Source organism: Thermobia domestica, chromosome 6, assembly GCF_964235325.1.
Source record: "Thermobia domestica chromosome 6, izTheDome1.hap1.1, whole genome shotgun sequence".
Lineage (NCBI taxonomy): Eukaryota > Metazoa > Arthropoda > Insecta > Zygentoma > Lepismatidae > Thermobia > Thermobia domestica.
This window is the reverse complement of record NC_137459.1, coordinates 30,679,295-30,697,205: the sequence shown is the minus strand read 5'-3', so window position 1 is coordinate 30,697,205 and position 17,911 is coordinate 30,679,295. Positions and strand designations below refer to the sequence as shown.

At 34.1% G+C, this 17,911-nt stretch overlaps 2 protein-coding genes across 6 annotated transcripts in view; one reads left to right on the top strand and one right to left on the bottom strand.

The window, feature by feature from the left end:
• LOC145687918 (metabotropic glutamate receptor 8-like) overlaps positions 1-17,911 on the top strand; it is a 1,213,247-nt gene that overhangs the window by 615,829 nt on the left and 579,507 nt on the right. The window lies entirely within an intron of this gene.
• LOC145687919 (uncharacterized) overlaps positions 1-17,911 on the bottom strand; it is a 307,907-nt gene that overhangs the window by 170,632 nt on the left and 119,364 nt on the right. For 2 of the 4 annotated variants that reach the window (XR_014131811.1, XR_014131810.1), the window contains exon 2: positions 13,945-14,092. Coding sequence is in view for 2 of the 4 variants with exons in the window: in XM_081761479.1 (XP_081617605.1) it covers positions 14,021-14,092 (72 nt within the window). In the remaining 2 variants the exon portion in view is untranslated. Of the gene's footprint in view, positions 1-12,821; positions 14,093-17,911 lie in introns of those variants that run through there. The other 2 variants (XM_081761479.1, XM_081761478.1) reach the window with 1 other exon arrangement.

Here is a 17,911-nt window from a genome sequence, read left to right as displayed (position 1 = left end):
AAGTTTTGCATTGAGAGTCCAGCCCAGTATACTTAATGCGATTGGTATTATTTTATCACGCTCAATACGTAAGAAGTAGATACTTGTTGCGCTCATATATGTAGGTTGTTATGTTATATGCATTACATTTGAATTACCGGTATGTTCTATTTAGTACAATGCTAACATTCCTGCTCATCCGTTTCATTGATACAATTGATAATATTTGTACTGAAATTGCAATAAGTGTTATTTACTTTTTTTTTAGTTTGCTTTTCTTTTTTGTTGTTTATTATAATGTGACTAAGTTCGTGTGATTTTATTTATTTTTATTTTGCAATGCGATATTGATTTTGATGTAATTCCTGGGTTTTCCTGTGACGACAGCAAGCAAAATGAAGTACGATTACTACATGCGATCACAATAATTCATTAGTAGAATTGATGCACGAATAGCTCTGCAAATAAGAGTAATAATGTTACATTCAAAATTCTGAGAATTGCACTCTTCTCATATCATATGGCCTAAATTATGGAACAGTCATTATAACAGCATATAGATATGTAAATAAACAAACAATCAATATAGTTTTGTGCCACTATTTGCAATGTTCACAAAGGGAACTCTTTCATTTAAGTGTTCACTCATCAAATAAAATATTTAAGAATTAGGTATATTATGGCGTTTCTTTGAGCAAACTACAACTTTGAAATGACAGGGAGAGTTTCTTCTTCTGGCAGACATTTTGAGCAATCTTTTATTTAGCCCAACAACAAAGCGATGTAAAGTATGATTTTCTCATCACTACCCTCCCCCTCGAAAATGGCACTCCCCCCAAGGAAATTATTATAATACAAATTTGGAATTTTGTGATGTATTAATGTCATATCGCATACAAACATGTTTAGGTTGCTTGTACTTTCCTTAAACAATTTAAGTAAAAATGGTATCATTTGATCACGATGTAATATATTTGTTCCGAGTAGTACTTGATTTTGCCAAATGAATTTTTTTTTTTTTTTTTTTTTTGTAATTTGTGATCACTCTGTACTTTTTTTTACATTCTGTTTTATTGAGTAAAATTTAATCAGTGAAGCATTGGAAACAACTATAATAATTACACGACGATAAGGTGAGATTAGCCTATTTATAAACGCCTGTGCATAATGGAAGGAACTTCGAACATAATGAAGCCTCTCGCGTAGATATCTTCAGTGTCTTCGTATTATTCGATGAAGAAAACTCTCTCTCTCCAAACTTCCCGAATAATCTTCCTGTTTGTTAAAGGGCGTCGCCTCTATATTTACGTTCTAAAATCGACTTTCGAGAAGACGCGAAGAATTTCCTGGTTCCGTAAACGAAATACTTGAAAGAGAAGCGGGAATGTTGTACTAATTACCAAAATCCTCTTTCGACCTATGGAAGCTGAATGAAGCGTGTAATCTACACTAGCAGGAGTATAAATTCACCTCCAACGCCAGCTTCCGAAAAGTAATATTTTGTGGCGTACTTTTCCAGAAGAGGAAAGAAGTTTGTAACGTAAGATTCTCCGGAAGGACACCTGCAGCTTGTCGATTCTTTAGGAGAAGATCAATAGACAATTCTTTTGTTGCTTCTTTCCAGCTCAATTTCCTCTTCTAAACTTCCATCTTGTTTGCGAAGTTCATGGTGTCGGTTATACTTCAGGCTGACGTTTATATAGACTACGTTCTAAGATTTCAAAATACCTTTATAGTATAGCTATATGAAGATATTTTGATAAAATATATATTTGAAAATGTATCTCGTTTCAACAAAATTATAAAGATCATTATCATTCAAACTACCTACATACTATTATAGACTTTTTTTGTTAGTTTCAAACTACATGGAAGTACCTATATATTAAGATGCTAGATTTATATGTTTGTCTCCAAAGAAAAGTTTGTACATTTGTCTCCAATCATTTCGACAATAATATCTCGAAAACTACAAGTGTTAGGAACATGCCGTTTTCGCTGGTGAACTCCAAGTTTAGTGCAGATTGTTCAGTTGTAATCGAATATTAAAAAAATGGCCGTTGTTTCTTTATTACACTTTTTAGGATTACACTGGATATGTTGATTTTTTTTTAAAGTAAAGCATCATATATTATGAGTTATACTTTCCAACCCAACATAGCTGTATATAGGGTTGTATATCCCTCAGGCGTTTTTTTTTCATGGCCAAATGATAATAGGCAATGAAGAATAACCATTTCTACAGTTTACAATGAATCTTCGTTTGGAGTGTTTTGCCCGAGGAACGAGATATACCACTGAAATTATAATTAATTATGTATGTAATATATTTGCTTATTTCATTCTACATGCAAGAAGAAAGGGAACATTGATCATACATGAATTAGAAACTCCAGCCTGAAGTAGGCTCTATCTTGCAAACGGTGCAAAATATTGAAAAAAAATAATCGAAATATTCTCCCCTTTATGGTATCTCTTGCCGATTTTTATCAAGACGTCTTTCACTTGTATCTCTAAAGAGACATGCATGAATGTTGTGAGGAACGACAAGGAGGTTGAGACTCATATGGGAATGATGCGCTGTGCAGAGAACGCAGGTTCAACTAGCCTATATATTGAAATGCTAAGTTTATATATTTGTATCCAATCCTTTCAATAATGAGATCTCAAAAACCACAAGTGCTAGAAACCTGCCGTTTTCACTGGCCAATTCCAAATTTTGTGTAAATTGTCAAGTTCTCATTGAAATTTTCAAAAACCGTGTCGTTACTATTCTATTCAACATTTTAGGGACCGTTTTGAGCCCAAAAGATTAACATTGTTGCAGACAGAAATTGCAATGTTAGCTAACCACTAGATAAGTGGTGTATAGCGGGTTGACGACATTGCAGGCGCTTTCCTTAAATCTGAATGGCAAAACCTATTGCATGTCAACTTGAAAGACCTCAAGAAACCAAATGAGACGTACTTGGATGGATATGGATTTATTAGAAAAAGAAAATATATCCATTTCATATCGTGTTACTTCTACAGATTTACTACAAACTCACTCCAAAATCTATACATAGCAATTCATTTCCTTTGTGAGTCTCCTATGATCCTTTACTTGTGAGAGAAAGGAGACATGCACATTGGGAAGGAGATTCATGGTCATAACAGAAAGATGCGCTAAGCAGAAGGCGCACGTTCAGCTAGTCTATATATTAAAATGCTAGGTCTTCCTTATTTATTTTACTCATTTTCTTTCCTTCAAATATATATTGCATTAACCTTATCCTCCCCGTGCAAAGAACGAGTATTTCAGTTTGAAGGAAATGCTCACTTGATTTTCGTTTTTCAAATATCCAATTCAATTGAACGTGACAACGTCAATCTCGCTTTCAACAACATTTTTTTTGTGCTTATTTTGTCCCTTCATCAACTCAGCAGTTTGTGTGCAGCTCATGCCAAAAGCAGAACGAATTCAAAGCGAGAGCTATTAGTGGTTCTGTCTTATTTATGTACTTTTTTCCCTGTTTTTGTCAGTTCATTTATCAAGTTTCACTTAGCAGTAACAGTCCAGTGATTCTCAGTTGAAGTATATAGTCACATCGTAAATAGAAAAGAAGTTAACTACAAATCTAATGAGAAGCATATAAGACTCTTTAAATTTTCACTCAAGCATTAGAAGGCATATGCTATGTTTGGTGAATGAATCATAGGTAGAGAAAATATCGTTACTTGTCGCACGAAATTAAATGATACCTGTAGAGGAAAATGTCACAAACAAATTAGTATTTCCTTGTTTTCGAGCTAAAGTAAACATGGTAGTGGGTTGTACGAGCGATAATTTGAATTATACTTACAAGGGACGTATGCGAACCGTGATAGCTAGATACTTATGAAAATTTGTACTCTTACTAGTTGTAGATCGCTAGTCATCGTGATGGTAGTCACTCGGTGCGGAAATGTCTTGTTTACCCACAATATTATATATATATATATATATATATATATATATATATATATATATATATATATATATATATATATATATATATATATATGACCATTACGGGCAACATCTTGAAAACAGCCATCTTGAATTCGGATCGCTCCAAGATAAGAATAAAGCTTTTTTTTTTTTTTTTACAGTTGTAGAAAGCTGTTCACAAGAATTAATGCATTATATAAGATTTGTAATAAAATTTAAAGGTTTACCAACGTAGCTTCTGATAAGAAACATCACTGGGATCAAACGAAAACTTTCTTCGGGGGAAGGGGCAGGGTTTCTTTATTTGTGATGTAGTTTTTGTTTTTAAATGGACTCAAATAATGCCTGATAAATAAGAGTTATACAAAACGCAGGCCGTTTCGAAATGAATATGTCTTTTTTAAGGCTTTGTATTATTTATTGCGTCCCTCTCGAAAGAAAAGGGCGTATCTCATTTTCTTAACTTTTCCCAGGAGACAAGTTTAAACCCTTTTTCATTATTTATTCTATCGTCTTCTTTTAAAATTTAGTTTGATTTCTTTCGTTTCAGATATATAATTTAGATCAAATTATTATTATTATTATTATTATTATTATTATTATTATTATTATTATTATTATTATTATTATTATTATTATTATAAAGAATACGACATAATAAATTATGATAAAATCTCCTGGAAAAGTTGAAAAAATGAGATACGACCCTTTGTCTCGAGAGGGAGGAACATTTAACGTACAATTATAAATAGTACATCAAATGAAAGAGCAAGTCAAACAGTATTTGCTACAAGTGTGCAATGTAAGCACCATTCGTAACATGGCGCACATCGAGTCAATAAACGAGAAAGGCCCATAAACTTTCCACTTGGATATGGCTCAAAACACATTCAATTTAGGAGAGTCTCGTTGCAACTGTGCCATAGCGTGGTGATTTGCTGACACTCAGATGCGAACATTATGAGTGTTCACATCACCACTTAGGTGCAATGTCGATTCATCACTGAAGACGACACGATCCCGAAAATCTTCATCGTCTTGCAAAACATTTCATTCGCAAAGTTGGCACATAAACCGTAGTCTATAGAGCACTATTAACTGCAAACACCAAGAACGTAGTTGTAAGTGTCTCCTTAAAATTCTCCACACAGATGGTTGCGCTGTAACTGCAGAATTAGTATTTGTGAAATGTAAGACACAAAGGCTAGTTTTAGACGGAAGCATTTCTCGTAGCATTTATCGTAGCAGATGTTCTGCCAAAAATTTCATATAATATTCTATGGCATCAAAAGTATATGGTGCTTTTAAATGGTAGTATTTTGATAAACATCTGTCGTGACTTAGCAAACAAATCACTGGAGAAGAGAGAACGGGAGAGCTGTCAATTATGGCTCCGAAATTAAGCGTGAGGTAGCTAAAGCTATAGTAATTGTAACAACAGTTCTCGCCGGTCATATTAAAAAACGAAAATCACAAAGAAGTATGTGGACAAAGAGCATCCCTACTCCAATTCATTTTTCTTTACTACAATTTAATTTCCCACACAAAACAAAGAGCCTGGATATTTGGCACAAAATCTTTCGCTTTGTTTTAACACACCACGGCGCTGCAATCGGACCAGAAATGCTGGGGAAAATGCTACGAATTAGAGCAAGTTCTATCGACAAGAAATGCAATACGATATACCATGGCATGGGAAATGCTATACCATTTTCTACTTTACGATATCGATGATACGATTTTTGCTACGATAAATGCTTCCGTCTAAAACTAGCCTAAAACATTTCTTTTCAGTAGTCGCCATCTTTGCTGCTAGCACTTTCAAACAGCAGACAGCTGAAACACTGAATTCGCATGCCTGTGTACAAAACTCTTTGAGTTGCTCTTTCATTTGCTGTATTATTTATAATTGTAATGTATACTACAAAAGCCTTAAAACCCCGGTATCCATTTTGAAACAGCCTGTTTGTTCTTACTCGAATATTCTGTTATTGAGAATGAATAAATGTGTGGATCGTATGCCAAATAGTGCATTTTATCATTGTTTTGTCTCACAATATAACTTCAAACATACCTCAAAGTTTTGACCTTCTAAATATGTAGAATAAGTTGAGGAAATATAATACAAACATATGTGTATCATAAAGATCTTACCACATTGTTCTATTATAGCTTAGGATTTAGGTCAATGTTCAGAATTTAAAATACAACAACTGTGGCTAAATATAGCCAAGAACGGAACTTTAGAAAGGAAATTGGTCATTAAGACCATAAATTTTCTTCAAGAAGCCGTACTTTATTTCTCTGATTGCCTTCGTGAAGTAGGAGCTTTCCGTCATCAACAAATACATCTCAAGAACCGAACTTATAAAATAAGTATAAAGTTTTTTTTTTTTTGTTTAAGTTAAGAGTTTGCAAACTTTCATTACTATGTACGTTCGAATTCTGAATGTAAATAATTTCTCTAAGAAAAAAAAAAATAAAGACAAAAAAAATAAAGAATCTCGACTTAGAAGGCCAACTTTCGCTCGCATCTGCGCTTGGAACACTGAGGAAAACAGATTAAATTTTCATTAAGGAGGAAGGATATACCTTTCTCCGCTTCTGATGGGATAATCAGTTCCTTTGAGTATCTGCAAAGGAGAAGACAAAAGCAGTACCAGCTTAAAATTAAAAAGAAAGATGAAGAAATCTTCAGAAAATTAGGAAGAGCATTATTTTTCCTAATTGTTACAAAGCTTATTATCAATGCTAAGCATTTGCCTTAATTTTACTTAATGAGGACCAGTGATTTTTTTTTTTTTTTTTTTTTTTTTTGCTTTTCTCCGAGACGAGATGCATCCATTAAGTGTGGTTAGTAGAACACATTGTTAGCAAAGCATTGTTTCATGTCATTGTTAATTTTAGCTTTGTTACATATTGCTCTTAACGGCATATTCAGTTTGTGAATACTAGTTAAGAGGTAATTCTGTTTCTACCACAAATTCATTTGTCGTGCTAAGATGTCATTTCTCATTTCTACTGAAACATTGGTTCAAATTAATTGTCATGAAGAAAATAGATCTCCATTTAGAAATTGTAGGACACTTTTATAAGGGTTAATATCATAAACTATTAATTGTTGACTATTACTACTTCTAATTATGAGGTTTCCTACTTGTTCTGTCCATTATTCCAGTGATTTTCAATTTAAACCCAATTTTCCAAGATAATGAGCTATGTTTCGTATTTGTGACTTCTATATTTGTAAACGTTTTGAGTTCAGTTCTATTGCTCATTAACTCATTAAACGAAAACTAATTAAACAAGTAGCATTGCCACGGATTTGTTGGTTTGGTTTGATATTTTCTCCAATTAATATTGAAACCGGAAATGGTAGCATATTTCTACCACTTCCGGTTTTATTAGAAAGATTAAAATAGAGATGAAATATATGTTCTTGGGTCGCTTAATTGATGGATAAAACCATTTATATCTATATCTGTTATTGGTTTCTCTCTATAGCGATTACTGTTGATTTCAGAATTTCACTTTTGGTATGAAATAAAAGACAAATTCTGACCAAAGCATATACTATTTAATATATAATATCGTTACAGTTTCGTCAAAGTATCTCTGCCTTCATCAAATATTATAAAAATACAATTCCTAAGACCACAGCTTATATATTTAAATAAAGGAGAGGAGATCCATATCGAGGAACCAATCAGATCCGTCCTTTCATTTTTAATATATTTTTTTAATTGGTTACATATGCGACCTTAACGATACGATATATATGATAATTATGTAAGTAATGACTGTGTTTTCCATTTTTCTTATAACTGACTTTAAATAAAAGAAGAATATATCAATGAGATAATTTTTGTATAGAAAGTGTTATTTTCCGTTGAAAAAAATGACTGGGGTCCACTCCACTCCGCACTCCGTGGAAATAATTTAAATTATTGTAATGCGCATTGTTTCCCATTTGGGCATGCAATACTGCTTCGTAACATAATAAATTCTGAGAAGAATGATGTGATAATAATGTAATATTACATTACTAAACACTGAAATTATCAGTTGGCATTGAGTATAATTTTGTAAAGCTAGCTAAGGCTCCAGAATGAATTGGTGTAGCCCTGACCGAATAAAAAGTAAAATCTAAACTTTCTGCATATGATTTTTCATCTGATGAGGTTTTTTTTTTTTTTTTTTTTTTTGAGAATTTAGAAGAGTAAATTGACTACCAAAGTAACAAAAAATATGACTTTATAAAGTTGCACGACCAAACACATATCACAATAAAAATATGTTGGAGTCCAGTTTATACCCCGCTCGGCATTCTGCGGGACTAAATGCCTTGGCCCTTCAAGGGTTAAGTAAATTAATTATTCAGTATATTAATTTGAACATCATAGGTACGCATAATAATAGCCAAACCTAATATTTCTTTGTTAGTGTTAGCTAATTTTAACTCCCGTTACAAAATATATTGTTATTTTCAACGAACATAAAAAAAAGTTCGTTACTGAATTTTCTGTCTCTGTGCATTTCTGTCTGTCTGTTATTTGCGTTTTTTCTTTTTTTTTCAATTTTGAGTTATCCATTCAATAGAGCATCAAAAACTATCTGAGAAACTGTTACTCTTTCCCTTTCTCAGATATTAGCCAAAAAAAAAAAAAAAAAAATAAGATTTCCACTTCTGGCAAGATAGCCCCCCACTTTAGAAAATTGAAACAATGACTAGGCCATTCGTTTGTACTACGCTTGTACCGAAAATATTTTAGCTTGTACCATTTTCCTTATAGGGTTACTTGAGAGGTCAACTGGGGGGCTATCTTGGCGCCAAGATAGACCCCCGTATCACAGAACAAGAAAAAAAACTGAAATACACCATTAGAAAACAAATCGTTTGTACCGTTTCTACCGAAAAAAGAAAGTTTTGCTTGTACCCTGATAGCCTCCCAAATGTCATCCCCTCTTTCTCGAAAACTATCTTGGCGCCAAGATAGTCCCCCGCATCAAAACACAAAAACAAATGAAGTAAACCATTCAAAAGCAAATCGTTTGTATCGTTTGTACCGAAAAAAAAGTTTTGTTTGTATCCTCATAGTTTTCGAGAAATAGGGGATGACATTTAGGGGGGAAGCTATCTTGTACGCAAGATAGGTCTCGTAATGTGTACTTTTCCATGCCCATTAATAAATATTATGTGTTTATTCATGTGAATTTATGTTTTTTTAGAATTCTGGTTGTGCATATCCAAATAAAAAAATAAGAACTTTTCGGAAATAACGTTAAAATTGAATCAGCGAGTGGGAAAACATTGTGAGTCCAAAATAAGCCATTTTCAGGAAAAGGCAAAAATGACACCAAAGATGTAGAACTACAAGTTGTCATGAAGATTGTATAATTTGTAAGACCTCGTACGTTATAGTAGAATGCCATAATGTCGATTGTACATTTGTGGCAATAATAAAGGAAAGTGATTTCTTCAAATATCTCAAAATGCGTTTTGTGGACTAGTAGTGTTTTTACACTCACCGATCCAATTAAATTTTCTATATTTCTGCCCTTTTCCCTGTGTAAATACCGTACTAATCAACAATGGCCTACTTCCTTTCGGCTTTTGTCTATGAAAGCGGCGAGCTTCTCGAGCCGCTAATGTGACAGATATAAACAGTTGATTTTTTTTCAGTTTGTGTAAAGCTGAAATATGGAAGGACGCAGCTTAGATTTAGGTATCATTTTTTTTTTTTAATTTTCTGTTTTTAAGATTATTTCTGTCAATACAGTTATTTCTGAATTTGTACACACTTTGCTATTATTTTTACGGTATTAACTTACGGAAATTGTAGAAATAGAGAAAATTTAACTAAATCGGTGAGTAGAAAAGTATACTAGTCCAAATAGCGCAGATATTTGAAAAAAGAACTTTCGTTTGTTAATACCACAAATATACAGTCGACATTATAGCATTCTGATATAATATGCGATGTCTTGCAAATTGTACTGCTCTTCATTACAACTTGTAGTTCTACATTTCTTTTGTTATTTTTGCCTCTACCTCAAAATGGCTTATTTTGGACTCACACTTTTTTCCCACTCGCCGATTCAATTTTAACGTTGAGTTATTTCCAAAATGTTTATTATTATTATTATTATTATTATTATTATTATTATTATTATTATTATTATTATTATTATTATTATTTGGATACGCACAACCAGAATTCTAAATACACATACTCTAAATATAAATGAACACATAATACTTAAATTCACATGAAAAAACACATATTACTTATTAATGGGCGTGGAAAAGTACACATTACGGGGCCTATCTTGCGTACAAGATAGCCCCCCAAATGTCATCCCCTCTTTCTCGAAAACTATCAGGGTACAAACAAAACTTTTAATGGTACAAACGATTTGCTTTCATATGGTGTATTGCATTTCAAATTTTGTGCTGTGATACGGGGGGCTATCTTGGCGACAAGAAAGTCCCCCCTCCGAGTTGACCTCTCAAGTAACTCTATAAGGAAAATGGTACAAACGAAAATATTTTCGGTACAAACGGTACAAACGTAGTACAAACGAATGACTTAGTCATTGTTTCAATTTTCTAAAGTCGGGAAGCTATCTTGCCAGACGTAGATTTCCGGAGATTTAAGGAGCCATATCTCGGGAACCATAAGTTATGGAGAGATGATATTGGTGTTTATCAATACCTAAGAGGATGGTGAATATTTTGGTACCAAATAGTAACCGGTGACCACTGCCCAACTGGTCACTTGTTTGGCGAGTGGCCACTAATTAATATCGGTAAAAAAGTGTTTACCATACTTTTAGGTATTGATTAACGCCAATATCATCTCTCTATGACTTACCGTTTCCGAGATATTGGCCAAAAACCAGTTCCGATTTCCGTAGATTTAAGGAGTCATATCTCAGGAACCATATGTCATAGAGATATCATATTGGTATTGATCAATACCTAAGAAAATAGTGAACGTTTTGGTACCAAATAGTAACCGGTGTCCGATTGGCCACTGTTCCTGACATATTGGCAAGCATTTTCGAATTTCGGGAAATTTAAGGAGCCATACCTCGGGAACAGTAAGTCATAGAAAGATGATATTTTGCGATTTTTTTTTTTTTTTTTTTTTTTTGTGAAGAACAGAAGGAAGTGCAGATAAAAAGATTCACTTTTACATTTAGGAACAATCACAGTTATCCTTCCCGAGCCACCTCTCCATTCTTTTATTTCGTTCTGGCAATGCTCTTGGAGCATTCTCAACTGGTTTTGTTTTAAATTCCTGATCGCGAGTATTTTAATTAAAAAATATCCATATTTGAATTGGATATAATTAGAAAGAGGCTGCGGTATTGTTTTCGTTCTCTTTTTCTTACATCAAATACAAGGTTTGCGTATTTCAAAGAAATGTATGTGCGTCCTCTAAGCTCTATCTAGTCCTGAATCCATATTAACTAACAGCAGTAGAGCTGAATTATTGACAAATTGAGAGCAGAGTAAACAGAAGGAACTTTATGGTATTCCATCTCGGAGAACCTCCCTGGGGAGAAAAGCTTCCACAGGACAAAAGTAATGAACTTACGAACAACAACTCCTTAATTAGTCATACGAATTTAAATTATTCTGTTAGGTTTTCTCCCGTTTCCTCTTTTATATTATTTTCTTTCTCCTAACACTCTGTGCCATGCGAACCAGAAATTTTATTCCTTTGTCATTATGAACAGTTATTTTCTCTTTTTACTAAAAAGCTTCCTAGAATAAATTATCGATATATATATATATTTTCTACGTTAAATTCAACTCAATATCCGGAAATTATCATGCTATACAAATAAGCAAATCCATTTATTTGAGTGCTTCAAAGATGTTCTATTGTGAAATAAATTATCGGATTATATGCAAAGTTGAGTCAGAAGTCTTCCAATATTTTGGTACACAGTGTAACTGCATTTACTACAATGAAAGCAGGTTACGGTTCAAACTATAGCCTCTTGTGTTGGACTGTCTATAGCCACCTTCAATGGCGGATATAGAATACAAAAGCTAGGGGCGGGAGCAGCTAGACTCCAGACTATCGTAAGTACACCATTAGTTTACTATAAACTTACAAAAATATATAAATAATAGCTTAAATTATTTTTGTCACTCAAGAAACTGGAGGCCTCGCCCCCCCAGCCCCGGGCTAAATCCGCCACTGGCACCTTAGCATTTGCATTTATTTATGTAACTAATATAGAAGAAGAAATGAAAGCTTACAGTAGGAAGTTCAGCATAGACATTTTTTCAATATTAATTGTTCACTATGCACACAAGAAACTGAAGAACTTCACAAACTTGCTACTTCTAGAGCTAGTTAACTGAAGTGCAAGAAAATAATCTCTTCTTATAAACGGAAAACCAGGAGTTTAGAAATACACATAATGTGAAGTAAAGTTTTATTTCTCAATTCCCATTCTCATTAGAAGTTTGTTCCTGAAATTTGTTTACTTGCTTCTTAACTACATTTGGAGCGGATTCAATGATGGAAAGCTAAATAATTAACATTTACTTCACATAAGTAATTGATTTAATTTAGCTTCGATGTTTTGTTGAATCCAAAATAAATATGACCTTCAACATGTAGTATCTGCCTCCCTGCAATTTGCAAGTGAAATCTTGTTTCGCCGGCAAGAAATCACAATTCCCACCGTCATTTGTCCAGTTCAGCATTACTCTCCAGAAGCTTTGTATGTAGAAGTTCTCACTTATTTCTTTGATTCTGATGTATTAACAGACATTAATAAGATTGTAAAAAAAAAAAAAAAAAAAAAAAAAAAAAAAAAAAAAAAAAAAACTGAGGACCTATTTTGTCTTTTAGTTGAACATAGGTGATTTTAACTAAATTAGACGTACTAGTTCGATATGTGAAGCCAATTTTCTCCTAAGACGTTTGTGGCATTTTGTTATACAGGCATGAGTCAGACATTTTACGTATACAAACAAAAGACTACACAAAATTCTGCGAAAATGTTCTTTAGTTGAAAATATATGACTTTAAGGAAGTTATAGGTTCTAAATCGATATGTGATGTTCGTTTTTTTTCTAATACGTACAATTTATATTGTGCGGTTACATGACACTTTGTTCCACAAACGTAAAAAAGGCATTTACGTATACAAACAAAAGTCTATATAAATTCCCCCAGAAGTAATTATGGTTATTTCCCTTGTATGTATCTGAAAGCGTTTCCTTGATGATATAGCAACAAAATTTAGCAAGCATACTGCTGTTTCGTCGTCCACTGAACCGCTTCCCAAACCTTGTAACACCCTGTAGGAATTCATATTCATCACCAACAGCCCCTGAAGTTTGTAAAAGTAAGTTCCAATCTGAATTCAAAACATGTAATTTCAGAAACACGTTACATCTCATGATTCGAAAGCAATGCATCAGGTTACTAATAATAGTTTCGTAATTTGGTGGTTTAGTATTACTAAGGAAATTAGAGCACATTAGGTTAAATGCATACCACGCTGCATTTTCTATGTCAGGCAATTTTATTCAAACTCACTATCCTACATGATAGTTCTTATATGTGAGCCAATGAACACGCTTTTGTTATCTTTGCGTCACTTACGCTTGGGAATTTTGTCTTCAGAAATTTGAAAGCTGGATTATCTCAATTTAATGTTTTGACGAAGATTTCCATCATAGTTGAAGACGGAAAACATCTTCAGAGTTCATGAGTTTTTAATGCGATATGTTCTTGATTCCTCGAACATGTTCTTGTCATGATGGCCATGTTTCCCGCAAGTAATGGTTAACTCTATCCCGGCTGCCCCATTCACATCGTAAGCAACAAAAAATGGTATACCCTTCTTTCATACCTGTAAGGATTTAAAATAACTTCCACAGTATAAAAATAAGGTTTACACAGATTTGCTACTTGAAAGTGTAAATATCGAATGTACTGGAACATATCACGCATTACCTCTTATGTTTCCTTTGTGAACAGCATACGCCACTGGGACGATGGATATGCCAATGACTATGGAGCAGCACTGTCTTCATTCAGACTTATCTTGTAATCTTACACGACTCAATGAGCAATCGTCATTCTGCTGCATTGGGTTTATGACCTGAAATAAAACATTAACATTGTTAGAAAACGAAGTTCATCGAGTCTCGAAAAAGTAATATGAAAAGTTATTCTGCCGGTTCGAAACGTGCTGATTTTGACTGCATGGTTGCTCAGTGATACAAGTAGAATGCTTACCTCTGGTACATGGGGTCCGTGATTCGATCCCCGGTCAATAACAACATCGTAGTGGACAACATCGTGCCCGTGGGTTTACTCGAGGTATTTCCACTCTCTCCGTGCGCCAATTTTCCCATCATTCACTTCCCTTAATTACCAGTCTTCCTTAGCCTAACGGGCATAATCATGGGATGTTAAACTGTAAGATTTTGCACATTTCAACTCTCATTATATATATATATATATATATATATATATATATATATATATATATATATATATATATATATATATTATATTGAAGAAAGAACATGATATGTCCAAAATATCAGCAACTTTCAAAGAGAAAGCGAAAGGAGAAGGGTTTGTTTATCAGCTACCAAAAATACCTCAGTAGCCATTTGCGTGTCGACAGGTGGCGCTGTGGTTCAGTGGTAAGAACTCTTACCTCTGGTGAGTTGGGTCCTTAGTTCGACTCCCAGCCAAATAAATTTGTGGTGTACAACATCTGTTTTTTTTTTCTTGGGTTTTCGCCGAGTACTCCCATTTCGTCTTACATTTTCATTCCACCAAATTTTCTATCATCATTCACATGCCTTAATCATTCGTCTCTCTTCGCCTAAACGGTATAATCGTGGGGCGTTAAACTGAAAGACTTTGCTTCATTTCATTTCGTGTTTCGTGTTTCGTGTTACTAAGTGCACAAGGGATTCAACTCCACTTTTTGGTGATTTTGGGTTTTTCATATTTTAAGATTTTTACCAGGAGCTCTTTTCAGTGTTTCGATAATTCATACCCAGGTATTCTAAACAACTCATTTACTGCGTTTAAAATGTTCAAATTTCCATATATTTAAGCAGAGCGCGCAACCTTTTATCTTCTTTCACACAACTTTTGGAAACTGGAATTGAGTCTCTTCTGCTCTGAACGACCCGTATATAAAGCTCAAATTAAACAGAGTTCATTGCCTAATAATGTTTATATTAGGAGAGTAACACGTTTATTTTCTCCGGTTATGATTTTACGTTTCAGTGAGATTGTTATGGATTTACGTTATAATACAACCAGGTTGTGTGATGTTGGGTAATTTAACCTATACTCATTAATATTCATAAGCTTCGGAAAATAAACTTACCAATATCAATTGTAAGAATCAATATTAAAACAGCGATCATAATATGTGTTTTTCTTTAATATTTAAAGGGAAAAACATATTTAACTCTTTGGATTGGGTTTTCAGTTTTCAGCGCCCCTTTTCAGTAACGAAACTACGTGAGACGTGGACCTACAGGTTAACGTGGGATACAAACGACATGAGCTCCCTCTGGGAATCGAATCTGGTCTCCCTCTCGAAAGTTGCGTATGCTAACAGCTTAGCAACGAAGGAACTGTACTTTACTGTTTTTGTAATCTGCAGTATTCGAGGTGAAATTTCAGCTGAATGTGAAAAATATACAAAGCATGAAACATTCCAGTTAAATCACACTTCGTTAATCTGGTGTCATGTTCTATAGTCTGCTTTCATTACTAAAGATCCTTGCATAACACGTTTTCTAGTTTGTTTGTTTGTTTTCAAGATATAATGTGAAATATGTTTGTTGGGAACGATATTATGCAAAATACAACAATTTCCAACAGGCTATTGTGTGACGTAAGAGCACACTTAGGCCGGACGCATACTAACTAGAGGGCAGAATAGTTGAGTCACTGTATAGTCACGAACATTACTAAATGGAGGCTGAAGCCATTATTTCTTATGCCTCCAACTTCCATTTCTTAATGTTCGTGACTGTACATTACTATGACCAATGCAACAAAACATCTTACCTCATATTTGTTCGAGTATGTATAAAAATAACCAAGAAAGATAGTGACAATGGAACATTTGAAATTTGTCCATAGTTATATACATTGCACGGAAAGCATTTCGGACATTTTTCTCAACTTCTCTTCTGCTTATTGCAAAGCAAAACTCAGTCATTGTACACACTCATGCTTCAGCAAATAATAATAATAATAATAATAATAATAATAATAATAATAATAATAATAATAATAATAATAATAATAATAATAAATTGTTGCTTTCAGTTTCGTGTGCAAGAATTTATGACTGACTTTGAACAAGCGGCAATAAACGCTACAAGACAAACATTCCAGCAAGCGACCTTGAGCGTTTGTTTGTTTCTTTTTGCCCAACCCAAATGGAGAAAAGTACAATATATTGGATTGGCTCCACTTTACGAGGCTGATAGTGATATGAGGAAATAGGTTAAGAGAGCAGATGCACTTCCACTCGCTCCTCTTGAAGACATTCCAGATGCATTTCCATATATATGAAGCCACATTGCCACGTTAGAAGAACTTGTAGCTGCCATAAAAAAAAATCTTGAAACCCTACCATATTTCACCATGTACGCATAGTCTTGAAAGGGTCACAAAAGATTTTTTTTCCATCTTGCAAGGAGTTGAACGATGCACAACTTTCTGGAACGTCTTGCTTGCTACCTGCTATCGCCCTCCCGCTAACATAAAAGAAAAAAAAAACAGTTTCGCCGCTTCCGAAACAACGGACTCTTTTGGGCAGGGAGGGGTAGTGCGCCAAAATACGCGTTTTTAATGAGGAGGTTCACTGTTTGTCCACTATAGTGCAGTGCTGCATGTGTGGTGAAACGTTTCTTACTTTCAAGAAGTTGCAACATGTAAAGAGTAAATAGAAAGATCGGGTTGCAAGTTCTTTTTTTTTATGACAGCTACAAGATTCATTTAACGTGGCAATGTGGCTTAAGACAATGCGCACGACATCCCAGAGGCACAGGTTTTCCTAGAAGCGAGGAATACCTGGGATCTGTATCATCCCGACATTTGCCTGGTGTGAATGCGGAAAACCCAGGAAAACTTTGCTCAAGATGGTTGGCCTGTAAACCTTTTCATACTTTTTCGACAGACTGTCCCACCTATAATCAAACCCGGGAACTCTTACACCAAACATGAACGTCATAGCGACTACGCTACGCGGAACCATCACTCCAAATTTAGTTAGGTTTTGTGATGTTAATGCACGCTTAGTAACTGAGGTATTCATCGGTATCTAACGGCAGTAACAAGTATTTCTCTGTTTTTCTGCACCGTTTCTCTTTTCTGTTCAATACGGCAGTCGTTTTTCTGGATCAAGCCATTGCCTGCACGTAGTGTGTAATGATGGTGTTGAATTTTCAATTTACTTCAAAAAATTCTACTTATGTAATTCATTTCTTTCAGTATTGTTGTCCCTGTATATATATATTTTGTTTTCTGTACGTGTTAACGAACTTTTTGTTAGCATATGCCCTTTCGTTGCGGGAGATCCAGCTTCGATTCACGGTTGGAGTTCATGTGGTTCGGATCTCGCGCTAAGCTGTAGGTCTGCGTCTCGTATATAGCTTCGGTGCTGAAGGGGACCGTAAAACTCGAATCAATCAAGTGCATTTGCTAAATTTCAAATACCTTTTGTTACCTCATGTAACCTGTTGAAGAACGAAAAGTTACGCCAGTATATAAGCAAAATGAATTAATAATTGACGTAAGAAATAACGGTCTGCTAATACATGATGGAGTGAAAGTCAAAGGGGCTATAGCTGTGAATAACTTTTATTATTATTATTATTATTATTATTATTATTATTATTATTCATTCGTTTCTATGACTTTTGGCCTATCC